At 33.0% G+C, this 21063-nt stretch overlaps 1 protein-coding gene across 1 annotated transcript in view; it reads right to left on the bottom strand.

Moving 5' to 3' along the window:
- LOC138362881 (selection and upkeep of intraepithelial T-cells protein 5-like) overlaps window positions 1-17880 on the bottom strand; it is a 99035-nt gene extending 81155 nt beyond the window's left edge. Inside the window, exons 1-10 of the mRNA XM_069321456.1 lie at window positions 17828-17880; window positions 17453-17639; window positions 15515-15640; window positions 13422-13547; window positions 10656-10781; window positions 8566-8691; window positions 6476-6601; window positions 4380-4505; window positions 2313-2438; window positions 217-342 (exon numbers count right to left, since the gene is read on the bottom strand). Of these exons, the coding sequence (XP_069177557.1) occupies window positions 217-342; window positions 2313-2438; window positions 4380-4505; window positions 6476-6601; window positions 8566-8691; window positions 10656-10781; window positions 13422-13547; window positions 15515-15640; window positions 17453-17639; window positions 17828-17880 (1248 nt within the window). The remainder of the gene's footprint in view (window positions 1-216; window positions 343-2312; window positions 2439-4379; window positions 4506-6475; window positions 6602-8565; window positions 8692-10655; window positions 10782-13421; window positions 13548-15514; window positions 15641-17452; window positions 17640-17827) is intronic.
- Between the last annotated feature and the right edge of the window lie 3183 nt (window positions 17881-21063).

A 21063-nucleotide genomic window follows, 5' to 3' on the forward strand; every position in this document is an offset into this window, starting at 1 on the left:
AGACACAAAGCACTGTGTAGTATTTTAAGTTATTTTACTGAATTGATTATGTTATAAAATATTTGTTTATTATTCTTATAATAAATAAATCTTGAAGTTGGGAGCAAATGCTGAAAGTATAAATAAAAACCATTGATGAATCTTAGTAATGTAATAATGCTCAACCAATTAATTCACATATTTCTTTACATTAGAAAGGGAACTTAAGTGTCTGACTGGACTCTGGCCGATGGTAGATTTAACCAGTTCAGTTATCATTTTCTGCACTTCAGAGTTACCTACTTCTTCCGTTAATCGCAAGGTAACATTTTGTAAATGATCCACACTATCTTTAGTTAGCACCTTAATAACAGTTATATGGGTAGTTAATTTATATTGGGGATATTTAGCCAAATTTACCTATTTTTTTTTTTTTTTACATGATTCATGCTATTATTGACTAATTTATATTATTAATACGTGTATATTAATTTTATTTAACAGTTCTAAAGTTATATATATAGAAATAGAAATTTAGTAGCCAAACTCCTACTAACATTCGGAAATATTCAGCTGCACAAAGCTTTTAAAAAAACATTTTATCAATGTTTCCCTTTAAATCTTTTTCATCTTCAATTACATCAAGTTCCCCAATAGAAAAATATTTAGACAAAGATAATTCTTTTCTTTTAAATATTACTTTAGAACCATGTATAATTAAATTAAAGCCATTTCTTAGACACAATATTGTAATTGTAAATGTTTATGCTATAAAAATATGGATGGGATCTACTCGAAAAAGATATCCTGCGGTATCCCAATTACAATTTATACTGCGAGTCGTAGTTAAGGAGCATGAAAGATATTGTTCTTATATGTTTGTGGAACTCTTCTCTAATATTGACCAAAGAAGCATCATGTTCTGTGGACAGAATTTCCAGGACCCCTGTCATTATGACTTATGGCCTATCGCGGGATATAGGTCCTACGCCAAAGATCCTTCCATATTTCTGATGATGATACAAGCTTCCAATCAGGAACGAGAAGCTCTGAGAGAGATGATGATAGCAGATGGAATATCGATTCCATCGCCATGTAGCAAAGTTGATCAGGCTGCGGTCAAAAGGCTTATGTCCCTCAAACAATATTTGAATCGGCATTATTATTTCAGGCACATGATGTTTAAAAATATACGTTGGGAATTAACCCAAGATTTGAGAGCTTACGAAGCATGGTTGAAAAATACAAAATGGCTTACCTGCATTGATGACAGGATGAAACAACATAGACCCTATTGTTTACATAAAAAATTTGGTTGTAACGACCCTCGTGAAGATATAATTTATAGGGACCCCAACTATAAAATTAGATATCATTTGGGGGTACCCGAATATTGTAATAAATGGCCTAAAAATTATACATTTCAGGTTTTCATTGATGGTGATAAAAAGTGTGATGATATATGTTGTATTAACATAGGAAAGCTTGACAGAATTTATCATTTAAATTATGCGAAGAGAGAATTAATTGCTCGAATAGTGGCGAAAGACTATGGATCCTTTTATGTAGAAAGGGTAAACCGCATACTTTTCATAACCCGAAATCCCCATCTCTTTATGGACCTCATTCAAACGGGAGAAAAGGAAGAAATCTGTCGTTTTATTATAGAAGACGAAGGTTTATCATCATCATCATCATCACCACCCCCTCCATGTAAAAACACCTACAAGCCAAATAGTTTGCAGGCAATGTGCGTCAATCAATTTGTGAATTCCTTTTTGGATATTAATAGAATGGGATATTGGACCGTGGCCTGCTTACGTAGAACAATCAACACCAACCCTAATATTCCTCATTTTTTAAAACGCCAATTAATCAATGAAGTTCAATGGAATCTAATGATTAGATCATGGGAAAGAGCAGTAGCAGATGAAACAACTACTGAACTTTTATTTCAAACACACCACAGACCCCGAGATGAGAAACATTGGCAAATTGGATAACGATCACTATTCATATATTTTGTATGGTTTAGTGACGGTGACGACCACTGCCATTTAATGAAACTCGTTCACATGTCCAAAACAGTAGTGACATATTTATTGGGATTGTGTAAGAGACACAAAGCACTGTGTAGTATTTTAAGTTATTATACTGAATTGATTATGTTATAAAATATTTGTTTATTATTCTTATAATAAATAAATCTTGAAGTTGGGAGCAAATGCTAAAAGTATAAATAAAAACCATTGATGAATCTTAGTAATGTAATAATGCTCAACCAATTAATTCACATATTTCTTTACATTAGAAAGGGAACTTAAGTGACTGACTGGACTCTGGCCGATGGTAGATTTAACCAGTTCAGTTATCATTTTCTTCACTTCAGAGTTACCTACTTCTTCCGTTAATCGCAAGGTAACATTTTGTAAATGATCCACACTATCTTTAGTTAGCACCTTAATAACAGTTATATGGGTAGTTAATTTATATTGGGGATATTTAGCCAAATTTACCTATTTTTTTTTTTTTTACATGATTCATGCTATTATTGACTAATTTATATTATTAATACGTGTATATTAATTTTATTTAACAGTTCTAAAGTTATATATATAGAAATAGAAATTTAGTAGCCACACTCCTACTAACATTCGGAATATTCAGCTGCACAAAGCTTTTAAAAAAACATTTTATCAATGTTTCCCTTTAAATCTTTTTCATCTTCGATTACATCAAGTTCCCCAATAGAAAAATATTTAGACAAAGATAATTCTTATCTTTTAAATATTACTTTAGAACCATGTATAATTAAATTAAAGCCATTTCTTAGACACAATATTGTAATTGTAAATGTTTATGCTATAAAAATATGGATGGGATCTACTCGAAAAAGATATCCTGCGGCATCCCAATTACAATTTATACTGCGAGTCGTAGTTAAGGAGCATGAAAGATATTGTTCTTATATGTTTGTGGAACACTTCTCTAACATTGACCAAAGAAGCATCATGTTCTGTGGACAGAATTTCCAGGACCCCTGTCATTATGACTTATGGCCTATCATGGGATATAGGTCCTACGCCAAAGATCCTTCCATATTTCTGATGATACAAGCTTCCAATCAGGAACGAGAAGCTCTGAGAGAGATGATGATAGCAGATGGAATATCGATTCCATCGCCATGTAGCAAAGTTGATCAGGCTGCGGTCAAAAGGCTTATGTCCCTCAAACAATATTTGAATCGGCATTATTATTTCAGGCACATGATGTTTAAAAATATACGTTGGGAATTAACCCGAGATTTGAGAGCTTACGAAGCATGGTTGAAAAATACAAAATGGCTTACCTGCATTGATGACAGGATGAAACAACATAGACCCTATTGTTTACATAAAAAATTTGGTTGTAATGACCCTCGTGAAGATATAATTTATAGGGACCCCAACTATAAAATTAGATATCATTTGGGGGTACCCGAATATTGTAATAAATGGCCTAAAAATTATACATTTCGGGTTTTCAGTGATGGTGATAAAAAGTGTGATGATATATGTTGTATTAACATAGGAAAGCTTGACCGAATTTATCAATTAAATTCTGCGAAGAGAGAATTAATTGCTCGAATAGTGGCGAAAGACTATGGATCCTTTTATGTAGAAAGGGTAAACCGCGTACTTTTCATAACCCGAAATCCCCATCTCTTTATGGACTTCATTCAAATGGGAGAAAAGGAAGAAATCTGTCGTTTTATTATAGAAGACGAAGGTTTATCATCATCATCATCACCACCACCTCCAAATAGTTTGCAGGCAATGTACGTCAATCAATTTGTGAATTCCTTTTTGGATATTAATAGAATGGGATATTGGACCGTGGCCTGCTTACGTAGAACAATCAACACCAACCCTAATATTCCTCATTTTTTAAAACGCCAATTAATCAATGAAGTTCAACGGAATCTAATGATTAGATCATGGGAAAGAGCAGTAGCAGATGAAACAACTACTGAACTTTTATTTCAAACACACCACAGACCCCGAGATGAGAAACATTGGCAAATTGGATAGCGATCACTATTCATATATTTTGTATGGTTTAGTGACGGTGACGACCACTGCCATTTAATGAAACTCGTTCACATGTCCAAAACAGTAGTGACATATTTATTGGGATTGTGTAAGAGACACAAAGCACTGTGTAGTATTTTAAGTTATTTTACTGAATTGATTATGTTATAAAATATTTGTTTATTATTCTTATAATAAATAAATCTTGAAGTTGGGAGCAAATGCTGAAAGTATAAATAAAAACCATTGATGAATCTTAGTAATGTAATAATGCTCAACCAATTAATTCACATATTTCTTTACATTAGAAAGGGAACTTAAGTGTCTGACTGGACTCTGGCCGATGGTAGATTTAACCAGTTCAGTTATCATTTTCTGCACTTCAGAGTTACCTACTTCTTCCGTTAATCGCAAGGTAACATTTTGTAAATGATCCACACTATCTTTAGTTAGCACCTTAATAACAGTTATATGGGTAGTTAATTTATATTGGGGATATTTAGCCAAATTTACCTATTTTTTTTTTTTTTTACATGATTCATGCTATTATTGACTAATTTATATTATTAATACGTGTATATTAATTTTATTTAACAGTTCTAAAGTTATATATATAGAAATAGAAATTTAGTAGCCAAACTCCTACTAACATTCGGAAATATTCAGCTGCACAAAGCTTTTAAAAAAACATTTTATCAATGTTTCCCTTTAAATCTTTTTCATCTTCAATTACATCAAGTTCCCCAATAGAAAAATATTTAGACAAAGATAATTCTTTTCTTTTAAATATTACTTTAGAACCATGTATAATTAAATTAAAGCCATTTCTTAGACACAATATTGTAATTGTAAATGTTTATGCTATAAAAATATGGATGGGATCTACTCGAAAAAGATATCCTGCGGTATCCCAATTACAATTTATACTGCGAGTCGTAGTTAAGGAGCATGAAAGATATTGTTCTTATATGTTTGTGGAACTCTTCTCTAATATTGACCAAAGAAGCATCATGTTCTGTGGACAGAATTTCCAGGACCCCTGTCATTATGACTTATGGCCTATCGCGGGATATAGGTCCTACGCCAAAGATCCTTCCATATTTCTGATGATGATACAAGCTTCCAATCAGGAACGAGAAGCTCTGAGAGAGATGATGATAGCAGATGGAATATCGATTCCATCGCCATGTAGCAAAGTTGATCAGGCTGCGGTCAAAAGGCTTATGTCCCTCAAACAATATTTGAATCGGCATTATTATTTCAGGCACATGATGTTTAAAAATATACGTTGGGAATTAACCCAAGATTTGAGAGCTTACGAAGCATGGTTGAAAAATACAAAATGGCTTACCTGCATTGATGACAGGATGAAACAACATAGACCCTATTGTTTACATAAAAAATTTGGTTGTAACGACCCTCGTGAAGATATAATTTATAGGGACCCCAACTATAAAATTAGATATCATTTGGGGGTACCCGAATATTGTAATAAATGGCCTAAAAATTATACATTTCAGGTTTTCATTGATGGTGATAAAAAGTGTGATGATATATGTTGTATTAACATAGGAAAGCTTGACAGAATTTATCATTTAAATTATGCGAAGAGAGAATTAATTGCTCGAATAGTGGCGAAAGACTATGGATCCTTTTATGTAGAAAGGGTAAACCGCATACTTTTCATAACCCGAAATCCCCATCTCTTTATGGACCTCATTCAAACGGGAGAAAAGGAAGAAATCTGTCGTTTTATTATAGAAGACGAAGGTTTATCATCATCATCATCATCACCACCCCCTCCATGTAAAAACACCTACAAGCCAAATAGTTTGCAGGCAATGTGCGTCAATCAATTTGTGAATTCCTTTTTGGATATTAATAGAATGGGATATTGGACCGTGGCCTGCTTACGTAGAACAATCAACACCAACCCTAATATTCCTCATTTTTTAAAACGCCAATTAATCAATGAAGTTCAATGGAATCTAATGATTAGATCATGGGAAAGAGCAGTAGCAGATGAAACAACTACTGAACTTTTATTTCAAACACACCACAGACCCCGAGATGAGAAACATTGGCAAATTGGATAACGATCACTATTCATATATTTTGTATGGTTTAGTGACGGTGACGACCACTGCCATTTAATGAAACTCGTTCACATGTCCAAAACAGTAGTGACATATTTATTGGGATTGTGTAAGAGACACAAAGCACTGTGTAGTATTTTAAGTTATTATACTGAATTGATTATGTTATAAAATATTTGTTTATTATTCTTATAATAAATAAATCTTGAAGTTGGGAGCAAATGCTAAAAGTATAAATAAAAACCATTGATGAATCTTAGTAATGTAATAATGCTCAACCAATTAATTCACATATTTCTTTACATTAGAAAGGGAACTTAAGTGACTGACTGGACTCTGGCCGATGGTAGATTTAACCAGTTCAGTTATCATTTTCTGCACTTCAGAGTTACCTACTTCTTCCGTTAATCGCAAGGTAACATTTTGTAAATGATCCACACTATCTTTAGTTAGCACCTTAATAACAGTTATATGGGTAGTTAATTTATATTGGGGATATTTAGCCAAATTTACCTATTTTTTTTTTACATGATTCATGCTATTATTGACTAATTTATATTATTAATACGTGTATATTAATTTTATTTAACAGTTCTAAAGTTATATATATAGAAATAGAAATTTAGTAGCCAAACTCCTACTAACATTCGGAATATTCAGCTGCACAAAGCTTTTAAAAAAACATTTTATCAATGTTTCCCTTTAAATCTTTTTCATCTTCAATTACATCAAGTTCCCCAATAGAAAAATATTTAGACAAAGATAATTCTTTTCTTTTAAATATTACTTTAGAACCATGTATAATTAAATTAAAGCCATTTCTTAGACACAATATTGTAATTGTAAATGTTTATGCTATAAAAATATGGATGGGATCTACTCGAAAAAGATATCCTGCGGTATCCCAATTACAATTTATACTGCGAGTCGTAGTTAAGGAGCATGAAAGATATTGTTCTTATATGTTTGTGGAACTCTTCTCTAATATTGACCAAAGAAGCATCATGTTCTGTGGACAGAATTTCCAGGACCCCTGTCATTATGACTTATGGCCTATCGCGGGATATAGGTCCTACGCCAAAGATCCTTCCATATTTCTGATGATGATACAAGCTTCCAATCAGGAACGAGAAGCTCTGAGAGAGATGATGATAGCAGATGGAATATCGATTCCATCGCCATGTAGCAAAGTTGATCAGGCTGCGGTCAAAAGGCTTATGTCCCTCAAACAATATTTGAATCGGCATTATTATTTCAGGCACATGATGTTTAAAAATATACATTGGGAATTAACCCAAGATTTGAGAGCTTACGAAGCATGGTTGAAAAATACAAAATGGCTTACCTGCATTGATGACAGGATGAAACAACATAGACCCTATTGTTTACATAAAAAATTTGGTTGTAACGACCCTCGTGAAGATATAATTTATAGGGACCCCAACTATAAAATTAGATATCATTTGGGGGTACCCGAATATTGTAATAAATGGCCTAAAAATTATACATTTCAGGTTTTCATTGATGGTGATAAAAAGTGTGATGATAAATGTTGTATTAACATAGGAAAGCTTGACAGAATTTATCATTTAAATTATGCGAAGAGAGAATTAATTGCTCGAATAGTGGCGAAAGACTATGGATCCTTTTATGTAGAAAGGGTAAACCGCGTACTTTTCATAACCCGAAATCCCCATCTCTTTATGGACCTCATTCAAACGGGAGAAAAGGAAGAAATCTGTCGTTTTATTATAGAAGACGAAGGTTTATCATCATCATCATCATCACCACCCCCTCCATGTAAAAACACCTACAAGCCAAATAGTTTGCAGGCAATGTGCGTCAATCAATTTGTGAATTCCTTTTTGGATGTTAATAGAATGGGATATTGGACCGTGGCCTGCTTACGTAGAACAATCAACACCAACCCTAATATTCCTCATTTTTTAAAACGCCAATTAATCAATGAAGTTCAATGGAATCTAATGATTAGATCATGGGAAAGAGCAGTAGCAGATGAAACAACTACTGAACTTTTATTTCAAACACACCACAGACCCCGAGATGAGAAACATTGGCAAATTGGATAACGATCACTATTCATATATTTTGTATGGTTTAGTGACGGTGACGACCACTGCCATTTAATGAAACTCGTTCACATGTCCAAAACAGTAGTGACATATTTATTGGGATTGTGTAAGAGACACAAAGCACTGTGTAGTATTTTAAGTTATTATACTGAATTGATTATGTTATAAAATATTTGTTTATTATTCTTATAATAAATAAATCTTGAAGTTGGGAGCAAATGCTAAAAGTATAAATAAAAACCATTGATGAATCTTAGTAATGTAATAATGCTCAACCAATTAATTCACATATTTCTTTACATTAGAAAGGGAACTTAAGTGACTGACTGGACTCTGGCCGATGGTAGATTTAACCAGTTCAGTTATCATTTTCTGCACTTCAGAGTTACCTACTTCTTCCGTTAATCGCAAGGTAACATTTTGTAAATGATCCACACTATCTTTAGTTAGCACCTTAATAACAGTTATATGGGTAGTTAATTTATATTGGCGATATTTAGCCAAATTTACCTATTTTTTTTTTACATGATTCATGCTATTATTGACTAATTTATATTATTAATACGTGTATATTAATTTTATTTAACAGTTCTAAAGTTATATATATAGAAATAGAAATTTAGTAGCCACACTCCTACTAACATTCGGAATATTCAGCTGCACAAAGCTTTTAAAAAAACATTTTATCAATGTTTCCCTTTAAATCTTTTTCATCTTCGATTACATCAAGTTACCCAATAGAAAAATATTTAGACAAAGATAATTCTTTTCTTTAAAATATTACTTTAGAACCATGTATAATTAAATTAAAGCCATTTCTTAGACACAATATTGTAATTGTAAATGTTTATGCTATAAAAATATGGATGGGATCTACTCGAAAAAGATATCCTGCGGCATCCCAATTACAATTTATACTGCGAGTCGTAGTTAAGGAGCATGAAAGATATTGTTCTTATATGTTTGTGGAACTCTTCTCTAATATTGACCAAAGAAGCATCATGTTCTGTGGACAGAATTTCCAGGACCCCTGTCATTATGACTTATGGCCTATCACGGGATATAGGTCCTACGCCAAAGATCCTTCCATATTTCTGATGATGATACAAGCTTCCAATCAGGAACGAGAAGCTCTGAGAGAGATGATGATAGCAGATGGAATATCGATTCCATCGCCATGTAGCAAAGTTGATCAGGCTGCGGTCAAAAGGCTTATGTCCCTCAAACAATATTTGAATCGGCATTATTATTTCAGGCACATGATGTTTAAAAATATACATTGGGAATTAACCCAAGATTTGAGAGCTTACGAAGCATGGTTGAAAAATACAAAATGGCTTACCTGCATTGATGACAGGATGAAACAACATAGACCCTATTGTTTACATAAAAAATTTGGTTGTAACGACCCTCGTGAAGATATAATTTATAGGGACCCCAACTATAAAATTAGATATCATTTGGGGGTACCCGAATATTGTAATAAATGGCCTAAAAATTATACATTTCAGGTTTTCATTGATGGTGATAAAAAGTGTGATGATATATGTTGTATTAACATAGGAAAGCTTGACAGAATTTATCATTTAAATTCTGCGAAGAGAGAATTAATTGCTCGAATAGTGGCGAAAGACTATGGATCCTTTTGTGTAGAAAGGGTAAACCGCGTACTTTTCATATCCCGAAATCCCCATCTCTTTATGGACCTCATTCAAACGGGAGAAAAGGAAGAAATCTGTCGTTTTATTATAGAAGACGAAGGTTTATCATCATCATCATCATCACCACCACCTCCATGTAAAAACACCTACAAGCCAAATAGTTTGCAGGCAATGTGCGTCAATCAATTTGTGAATTCCTTTTTGGATATTAATAGAATGGGATATTGGACCGTGGCATGCTTACGTAGAACAATCAACACCAACCCTAATATTCCTCATTTTTTAAAACGCCAATTAATCAATGAAGTTCAATGGAATCTAATGATTAGATCATGGGAAAGAGCAGTAGCAGATGAAACAACTACTGAACTTTTATTTCAAACACACCACAGACCCCGAGATGAGAAACATTGGCAAATTGGATAACGATCACTATTCATATATTTTGTATGGTTTAGTGACGGTGACGACCACTGCCATTTAATGAAACTCGTTCACATGTCCAAAACAGTAGTGACATATTTATTGGGATTGTGTAAGAGACACAAAGCACTGTGTGGTATTTTAAGTTATTATACTGAATTGATTATGTTATAAAATATTTGTTTATTATTCTTATAATAAATAAATCTTGAAGTTGGGAGCAAATGCTAAAAGTATAAATAAAAACCATTGATGAATCTTAGTAATGTAATAATGCTCAACCAATTAATTCACATATTTCTTTACATTAGAAAGGGAACTTAAGTGACTGACTGGACTCTGGCCGATGGTAGATTTAACCAGTTCAGTTATCATTTTCTGCACTTCAGAGTTACCTACTTCTTCCGTTAATCGCAAGGTAACATTTTGTAAATGATCCACACTATCTTTAGTTAGCACCTTAATAACAGTTATATGGGTAGTTAACTTATATTGGGGATATTCAGCCAAATTTACCTATTTTTTTTTTTTTACATGATTCATGCTATTATTGACTAATTTATATTATTAATACGTGTATATTAATTTTATTTAACAGTTCTAAAGTTATATATATAGAAATAGAAATTTAGTAGCCACACTCCTACTAACATTCGGAATATTCAGCTGCGCAAAGCTTTTAAAAAAACATTTTATCAATGTTTCCCTTTAAATCTTTTTCATCTTCGATTACATCAAGTTCCCCAATAGAAAAATATTTAGACAAAGATAATTCTTTTCTTTTAAATATTACTTTAGAACCATGTATAATTAAATTAAAGCCATTTCTTAGACACAATATTGTAATTGTAAATGTTTATGCTATAAAAATATGGATGGGATCTACTCGAAAAAGATATCCTGCGGCATCCCAATTACAATTTATACTGCGAGTCGTAGTTAAGGAGCATGAAAGATATTGTTCTTATATGTTTGTGGAACTCTTCTCTAATATTGACCAAAGAAGCATCATGTTCTGTGGACAGAATTTCCAGGACCCCTGTCATTATGACTTATGGCCTATCACGGGATATAGGTCCTACGCCAAAGATCCTTCCATATTTCTGATGATGATACAAGCTTCCAATCAGGAACGAGAAGCTCTGAGAGAGATGATGATAGCAGATGGAATATCGATTCCATCGCCATGTAGCAAAGTTGATCAGGCTGCGGTCAAAAGGCTTATGTCCCTCAAACAATATTTGAATCGGCATTATTATTTCAGTCACATGATGTTTAAAAATATACGTTGGGAATTAACCCAAGATTTGAGAGCTTACGAAGCATGGTTGAAAAATACAAAATGGCTTACCTGCATTGATGACAGGATGAAACAACATAGACCCTATTGTTTACATAAAAAATTTGGTTGTAACGACCCTCGTGAAGATATAATTTAGAGGGACCCCAACTATAAAATTAGATATCATTTGGGGGTACCCTAATATTGTAATAAATGGCCTAAAAATTATACATTTCAGGTTTTCATTGATGGTGATAAAAAGTGTGATGACATATGTTGTATTAACATAGGAAAGCTTGACAGAATTTATCATTTAAATTCTGCGAAGAGAGAATTAATTGCTCGAATAGTGGCGAAAGACTATGGATCCTTTTATGTAGAAAGGGTAAACCGCGTACTTTTCATATCCCGAAATCCCCATCTCTTTATGGACCTCATTCAAACGGGAGAAAAGGAAGAAATCTGTCGTTTTATTATAGAAGACGAAGGTTTATCATCATCATCAACATCACCACCACCTCCATGTAAAAACACCTACAAGCCAAATAGTTTGCAGGCAATGTGCGTCAATCAATTTGTGAATTCCTTTTTGGATATTAATAGAATGGGATATTGGACCGTGGCCTGCTTACGTAGAACAATCAACACCAACCCTAATATTCCTCATTTTTTAAAACGCCAATTAATAAAAATAAAATAAAATAAATAAATAAATATGTTTATTCAGGTAAGGTACATACATACAAGTGATGTTACATTAATGGATTGATATATAGATAGAGCTAGTACATACAATGCCTAAAGCCACTATTACGCAATGCGTTTCGGGCAAGAAAAACATTAATATCTAGAACTTAATACTAATTGAGCATAAAGAATAAAAAGTGTTGAAAACAAATACAAATAAAGATAAAAAAAGGGGGAACATGACTGAAAAAGCAGCACAAATACAATAGGTTGACAAACAGTGTTGATTAAAAAAAAATAATAATAATAAAATAAAATAACAGACATGGGTTGACAATAAAGGAGTGAGGTGGGTTACAGGGAATTTATTAGGTAGTGTTTAGTTTTTATCTTAAACTGGTTGAGAGAGGTACAGTCTTTAACATGGTTGGGAAGGTCATTCCACATTCTGGGTACCTTGATTTGTAGAGCATTTCTAGTTTGATTAAGTCGTACTCTAGGAATATCAAAACTGTATTTATTCCTGGTGTGGTGCTCATGGGTACTGTTACAACCTTCAATGAAGCTTTTGAGGTCAGGATTGGCATTACAGTTCAGCGTTTTATATATGTATAATACACAAGAGAGAATGTGCAGTGACTTAATATCTAACATATTCAGAGATTTGAGTAATCAATGAAGTTCAATGGAATCTAATGATTAGATCATGGGAAAGAGCAGTAGCAGATGAAACAACTACTGAACTTTTATTTCAAACACACCACAGACCCCGAGATGAGAAACATTGGCAAATTGGATAACGATCACTATTCATATATTTTGTATGGTTTAGTGACGGTGACGACCACTGCCATTTAATGAAACTCGTTCACATGTCCAAAACAGTAGTGACATATTTATTGGGATTGTGTAAGAGACACAAAGCACTGTGTAGTATTTTAAGTTATTATACTGAATTGATTATGTTATAAAATATTTGTTTATTATTCTTATAATAAATAAATCTTGAAGTTGGGAGCAAATGCTAAAAGTATAAATAAAAACCATTGATGAATCTTAGTAATGTAATAATGCTCAACCAATTAATTCACATATTTCTTTACATTAGAAAGGGAACTTAAGTGACTGACTGGACTCTGGCCGATGGTAGATTTAACCAGTTCAGTTATCATTTTCTGCACTTCAGAGTTACCTACTTCTTCCGTTAATCGCAAGGTAACATTTTGTAAATGATCCACACTATCTTTAGTTAGCACCTTAATAACAGTTATATGGGTAGTTAACTTATATTGGGGATATTTAGCCAAATTTACCTATTTTTTTTTTTTTACATGATTCATGCTATTATTGACTAATTTATATTATTAATACGTGTATATTAATTTTATTTAACAGTTCTAAAGTTATATATATAGAAATAGAAATTTAGTAGCCACACTCCTACTAACATTCGGAATATTCAGCTGCACAAAGCTTTTAAAAAAACATTTTATCAATGTTTCCCTCTAAATCTTTTTCATCTTCGATTACATCAAGTTCCCCAATAGAAAAATATTTAGACAAAGATAATTCTTATCTTTTAAATATTACTTTAGAACCATGTATAATTAAATTAAAGTCATTTCTTAGACACAATATTGTAATTGTAAATGTTTATGCTATAAAAATATGGATGGGATCTACTCGAAAAAGATATCCTGCGGCATCCCAATTACAATTTATACTGCAAGTCGTAGTTAAGGAGCATGAAAGATATTGTTCTTATATGTTTGTGGAACTCTTCTCTAACATTGACCAAAGAAGCATCATGTTCTGTGGACAGAATTTCCAGGACCCCTGTCATTATGACTTATGGCCTATCACGGGATATAGGTCCTACGCCAAAGATCCTTCCACATTTCTGATGATGATACAAGCTTCCAATCAGGAACGAGAAGCTCTGAGAGAGATGATGATAGCAGATGGAATATCGATTCCATCGCCATGTAGCAAAGTTGATCAGGCTGCGATCAAAAGGCTTATGTCCCTCAAACAATATTTGAATCGGCATTATTATTTCAGGCACATGATGTTTAAAAATATACGTTGGGAATTAACCCGAGATTTGAGAGCTTACGAAGCATGGTTGAAAAATACAAAATGGCTTACCTGCATTGATGACAGGATGAAACAACATAGACCCTATTGTTTACATAAAAAATTTGGTTGTAACGACCCTCGTGAAGATATAATTTATAGGGACCCCAACTATAAAATTAGATATCATTTGGGGGTACCCGAATATTGTAATAAATGGCCTAAAAATTATACATTTCAGGTTTTCATTGATGGTGATAAAAAGTGTGATGATATATGTTGTATTAACATAGGAAAGCTTGAAAGAATTTATCATTTAAATTCTGCGAAGAGAGAATTAATTGCTCGAATAGTGGCGAAAGACTATGGATCCTTTTATGTAGAAAGGGTAAACCGCGTACTTTTCATATCCCGAAATCCCCATCTCTTTATGGACCTCATTCAAACGGGAGAAAAGGAAGAAATCTGTCGTTTTATTATAGAAGACGAAGGTTTATCATCATCATCATCATCACCACCACCTCCATGTAAAAACACCTACAAGCCAAATAGTTTGCAGGCAATGTGCGTCAATCAATTTGTGAATTCCTTTTTGGATATTAATAGAATGGGATATTGGACCCTGGCCTGCTTACGTAGAACAATCAACACCAACCCTAATATTCCTCATTTTTTAAAACGCCAATTAATCAATGAAGTTCAATGGAATCTAATGATTAGATCATGGGAAAGAGCAGTAGCAGATGAAACAACTACTGAACTTTTATTTCAAACACACCACAGACCCCGAGATGAGAAACATTGGCAAATTGGATAACGATCACTATTCATATATTTTGTATGGTTTAGTGACGGTGACGACCACTGCCATTTAATGAAACTCGTTCACATGTCCAAAACAGTAGTGACATATTTATTGGGATTGTGTAAGAGACACAAAGCACTGTGTAGTATTTTAAGTTATTATACTGAATTGATTATGTTATAAAATATTTGTTTATTATTCTTATAATAAATAAATCTTGAAGTTGGGAGCAAATGCTAAAAGTATAAATAAAAACCATTGATGAATCTTAGTAATGTAATAATGCTCAACTAATTAATTCACATATTTCTTTACATTAGAAAGGGAACTTAAGTGACTGACTGGACTCTGGCCGATGGTAGATTTAACCAGTTCAGTTATCATTTTCTGCACTTCAGAGTTACCTACTTCTTCCGTTAATCGCAAGGTAACATTTTGTAAATGATCCACACTATCTTTAGTTAGCACCTTAATAACAGTTATATGGGTAGTTAACTTATATTGGGGATATTTAGCCAAATTTACCTTTTTTTTTTTTTACATGATTCATGCTATTATTGACTAATTTATATTATTAATACGTGTATATTAATTTTATTTAACAGTTCTAAAGTTATATATATAGAAATAGAAATTTAGTAGCCACACTCCTACTAACATTCGGAATATTCAGCTGCACAAAGCTTTTAAAAAAACATTTTATCAATGTTTCCCTCTAAATCTTTTTCATCTTCGATTACATCAAGTTCCCCAATAGAAAAATATTTAGACAAAGATAATTCTTATCTTTTAAATATTACTTTAGAACCATGTATAATTAAATTAAAGCCATTTCTTAGACACAATATTGTAATTGTAAATGTTTATGCTATAAAAATATGGATGGGATCTACTCGAAAAAGATATCCTGCGGCATCCCAATTACAATTTATACTGCAAGTCGTAGTTAAGGAGCATGAAAGATATTGTTCTTATATGTTTGTGGAACTCTTCTCTAACATTGACCAAAGAAGCATCATGTTCTGTGGACAGAATTTCCAGGACCCCTGTCATTATGACTTATGGCCTATCACGGGATATAGGTCCTACGCCAAAGATCCTTCCATATTTCTGATGATGATACAAGCTTCCAATCAGGAACGAGAAGCTCTGAGAGAGATGATGATAGCAGATGGAATATCGATTCCATCGCCATGTAGCAAAGTTGATCAGGCTGCGGTCAAAAGGCTTATGTCCCTCAAACAATATTTGAATCGGCATTATTATTTCAGGCACATGATGTTTAAAAATATACGTTGGGAATTAACCCGAGATTTGAGAGCTTACGAAGCATGGTTGAAAAATACAAAATGGCTTACCTGCATTGATGACAGGATGAAACAACATAGACCCTATTGTTTACATAAAAAATTTGGTTGTAACGACCCTCGTGAAGATATAATTTATAGGGACCCCAACTATGAACGTCAATGTAATTCTTTTTTTTTTTTACCCAAATATTGTGATAAATGGTCTAAAAATTATACATTTCGGGTTTTCAGTGATGGTAATGAAAAGTGTGATGATATATGTTGTATTAGGCTACGAAATCTTGACCGAATTTATCATTTAAATTCGGCGAAGAGCGAATTAATTGCTCGAATAGTGGTGAAAGAATACAGATCATTTTATGTAGAAATGGTATACCACGTACTTTTCATAACCCGAAATCCCCATCTCTTTATGGACATCATTCAAACGGGAGAAAAGGAAGAAATCTGTCGTTTTATTAAAGAAGACGAAGGTTTATCATCATCATCATCACCACCACCTCCAAATAGTTTGCAGGCAATGTGCGTCAATCAATTTGTGAATTCCTTTTTGGATATTAATAATTGGACCGTGGCCTGCTTACGTACAGCAATCAACACCATTCGTAATATTCATTCTTTTTTAAAACGCCAATTAATCAACGAAGTTCAACGGAATCTAACGATTAGATCATGGGAAAGAGCAGTGGCAGAAGAACCAACTATTGGACTTTTATTTTACTGAATTGATTATGTTATAAAATATATATGTTTATTATTATTTTAATAAATAAATCTAAAGTTGGAAGCAAATGCTAAAAGTATAAATAAAAACCATTGATGAATCTTAATAATATAATAATGCCCAATCAATTAATTCACATATCATTCTTTACATTAGATAGGGAACTTAAGTGACTGACTGAACTCTGGCCGATGATAGATTTAACCAGTTCAGTTATCATTTTCTGTATTTCAGAGTTTTACGTACTTCTTCCGTTAGTCGCAAGGCAACATTTTGTAAATGATCCACACTATCTTGAAGCCTCGATAATTTAGTTAGCAACTCAATACCAGTTATAAGGGTGGTTAATTCAAATTTGGGATATTTAGCAAAATCTATTGAAGGTTTCGGTAATCTACCTTTGGTTTCCAGGTAATTAAGACCTATAAAATATCTGTAACAAATTCGTGGTTCATTGTGTATTGATCCATGTAATCCATCCTATCTGGATAATTAAATTCGTCTAATCCATATGGCCACTTATCACCATTATTACATGATGCCACTATTTTTTTGGTTGCTATGAGTTCATCATTTGAATAAAAGGTTACTAAAATCTTTCTAAGTTTTGTATTAACATACTTTTTTCTAAAGAACAAAATAAAGTTGATCATTTCATTTACTGATGACGTCATTATGTATTCGTTTTTGGTAAATGAATGGAATAGTTAAGTGAAATTCGAAATTTTTATTACTTATATACTTCTGACCAAAATTTAATTTCTGATTAGCGACAATAATTGGGATTATCTAATTGTGTTTCTTCTTCTTCTTCTTCTTCTTCTTCTTCTCCTTTGGCTGCACTGCTACAACATGTCTCTAGGAACTGATTAAATTCATATATGGAAGTTGTGTATTGTAAGGCCAGATTTGTCAAATAGGCCAGGTGTTTTTCTTTGAAAAATTGTTTTGATTGAATTACAGTGTTATACTACCAACCATATATTATACTACCATAAATATCATACCTTTGGTTTCCCTCATTAATTTCTACCGGAAATTCAGTAGTTGTTTCATCTGCTACTGCTCTTTCCCAAGATCTAATCATTAGATTCCGTTGAACTTCGTTGATTATTTGGCGTTTAAAAAAATGAGGAATATTAGGGTTGGTGTATATTGCTCTACGTAAGCAGGCCACGGTCCAATATCCCATTCTATTAATATCCAAAAAGGAATTCACAAATTGATTGACGCACATTGCCTGCAAACTATTTGGCTTGTAGGTGTTTTTACATGGTGATGGTGGTGGTGGTGGTGATGATGATGATGATAAACCTTCGTCTTCTATAATAAAACGACAGATTTCTTCCTTTTCTCCCGTTTGAATGAGGTCCATAAGGAGATGGGGATTTTGGGTTATGAAAAGTACGCCTTTTACCTTTTCTACATAAAATGATCCGTATTCTTTCACCACTATACGAGCAATTAATTCGCTCTTCGCCGAATTTAAATGATAAATTCGGTCAAGGTTTCCTAGCCTAATACAACATATATCATCACACTTTTTATCACCATCACTGAAAACCCGAAAAATAGAATCTCTATCCCGCCAGTCATTACAATATTTGGGTACCCCCAAATGAGATCTAATTTCATAGTTGGGGTCCCTATAAATTATATCTTGACGAGGCTCGTTATAAAAAGATCCATCATATAAACAATAGGGTTTATGTTGTTTCATCCTGCGATAAACGTAGTTAAGCCATTTTTTATTTTTCAACCATGCTTCGTAATCTCTCACATCTCGGGTTAATTCCCAACGTATATTTTTAAACATCATGTGCCTGAAATAATAATGCCGATTCAAATATTGTTTGAGGGACATAAGCCTTTTCACCGCAGCCTGATCATCTTTACAAAATGAAGATGGAATCGATATTCCATCTGCTATCATCATCTCTCTCAGAGCTTCTCGTTCCTGATTGGAAGCTTGTATCATCATCAGAAATATGGAAGGATCTTTGGCGTAGGACCTATATCCCGCGATAGGCACTATTAAGTAATCCGGATCATGGGGATACTTGAAATTATGTTCACAGAACATGATGCTTCTTTGGTCAATGTTAGAGAAGATTTCCAAAAACCTATAGGAACAATAAAATTTTCCATCCTCATTATTTGCGACTCGCAGTATAAATTGTAATTGGGATGCCGCAGGATATCCTTCTTGAGTAGATCTCATCCATATTTTTATAGCATAAACATTTACAATTTGGGGTTTAAATGGTATTTGATTTATAAATGGTTCTAAAATAATATCTATACCATATGAACCATATTTGATGATATATTTAATTATTTGGGAATATGATGTAAACGAAGATGTAAAAGATTTCAAGGGAAATATGGATACCATGGTTTTAAAAGCTTTGTGCAACTGAATATTCCGAATGTTAGTAGGAGTGTGGTTACTAAATTTATATTTCTATACATATAACTTTAGAACTGTTAAATAAAATTAATATGCACATATTAATAATATAAATTAGAATACAATGATATTCTTCAATTGGTCAATAATAGCATGAATCATGTGAAAAAAAAATGAGGTAAAAATGTTTGCTGATCAACTGCCGTTTTAGCAAAGAAAGTGGGTCGGTCATTAATTGGTCGATTAAAAATGACTTGACCCATTGTTTATGTTGAGATGGGGGGGGGGGGGGAGGGAAGGAAGGTGATGACATAGGGTGCTGTCAATTGATACATATCAGTGTCAGTTGGACTTGTCCCGTATGGAGGCAGCACCTGCAATTTCTTCTCCAGGATCGTTGAAGAAGAACCACCACCACTACCTTCATCATCAACTCCTCCTTTCCCTTAACTTGTGGGCGTCACTACTATCACCATCATAAACCCCCCTCCCCCCACCTTCGTTTTATCCCCAAGTCTGACACTACAAGATGAAGTAGTTGCCACATAGAACCCCACTTTCTCTTTATCAATCACCACCAACGCCTATTAAGGAACCCATATCAGTGAAAATCATTTAAACATATAAGGGAGGTGTGTGAGAAAATTGAACTACAGAGGCAACCAAAAAAAAACCTATATCCAGATTCAACCATTACTTTGGTTTGCGTACACCTACTGACTGTTCATAAATATATGTGGTGAAGAATTCAGTCAGAGAATCAACCAGGCTGAATATTTGAAGTCACTCAGCAACAAAAAAAGCCCATATGTGTGATGAAGACAGTTGTATTTTTTTTATATTGTGTTAAAGATGAAAGAAGACCAAGAGCATTCTCAATAAAATATTGAGATAACAAAAATTGCGGTTATTTAGTATTAAGTCGAAGGGTATAAAAAGGGGAACTAATCATTATCAAAAGTACAAGTTTTCAGCAACTATTGTCGCTAATTAGAAATTAAATTTTGGTCAGAAGTATATAAGTAATAAAAATTTCGAATTTCACTTAACTATTCCATTCATTTACCAAAAACGAATACATAATGACGACGTCAGTAAATGAAATGATCAACTTTATTTTATTCTTTAGAAAAAAGTATGATACTACAAAACTTAAACATATTTTAGTAACCTTTTATTCAAATGATGATCTCCAAACTACCAAAAAAATAGTGGCATCATGTAATAATGGTGATGAGTGGCCATATGAATTATACGAATTTAATTATCCAGATATGATGGATTACAATGATCAATACAAAACGAAAGACGAATTCGTTACTTGTATTTTTAAAGGTCTTAATTACCTGGAAACCATAGGTAGATTACCGAAACCTTCAATCGATTTGGCTAAATATCCCAAATATGAATTAACCACCCATATAACTGGTATTGAGGTGCTAACTAA

This window comes from Procambarus clarkii, chromosome 9 (assembly GCF_040958095.1).
Source record: "Procambarus clarkii isolate CNS0578487 chromosome 9, FALCON_Pclarkii_2.0, whole genome shotgun sequence".
Classification (NCBI taxonomy): Eukaryota; Metazoa; Arthropoda; class Malacostraca; order Decapoda; family Cambaridae; genus Procambarus; species Procambarus clarkii.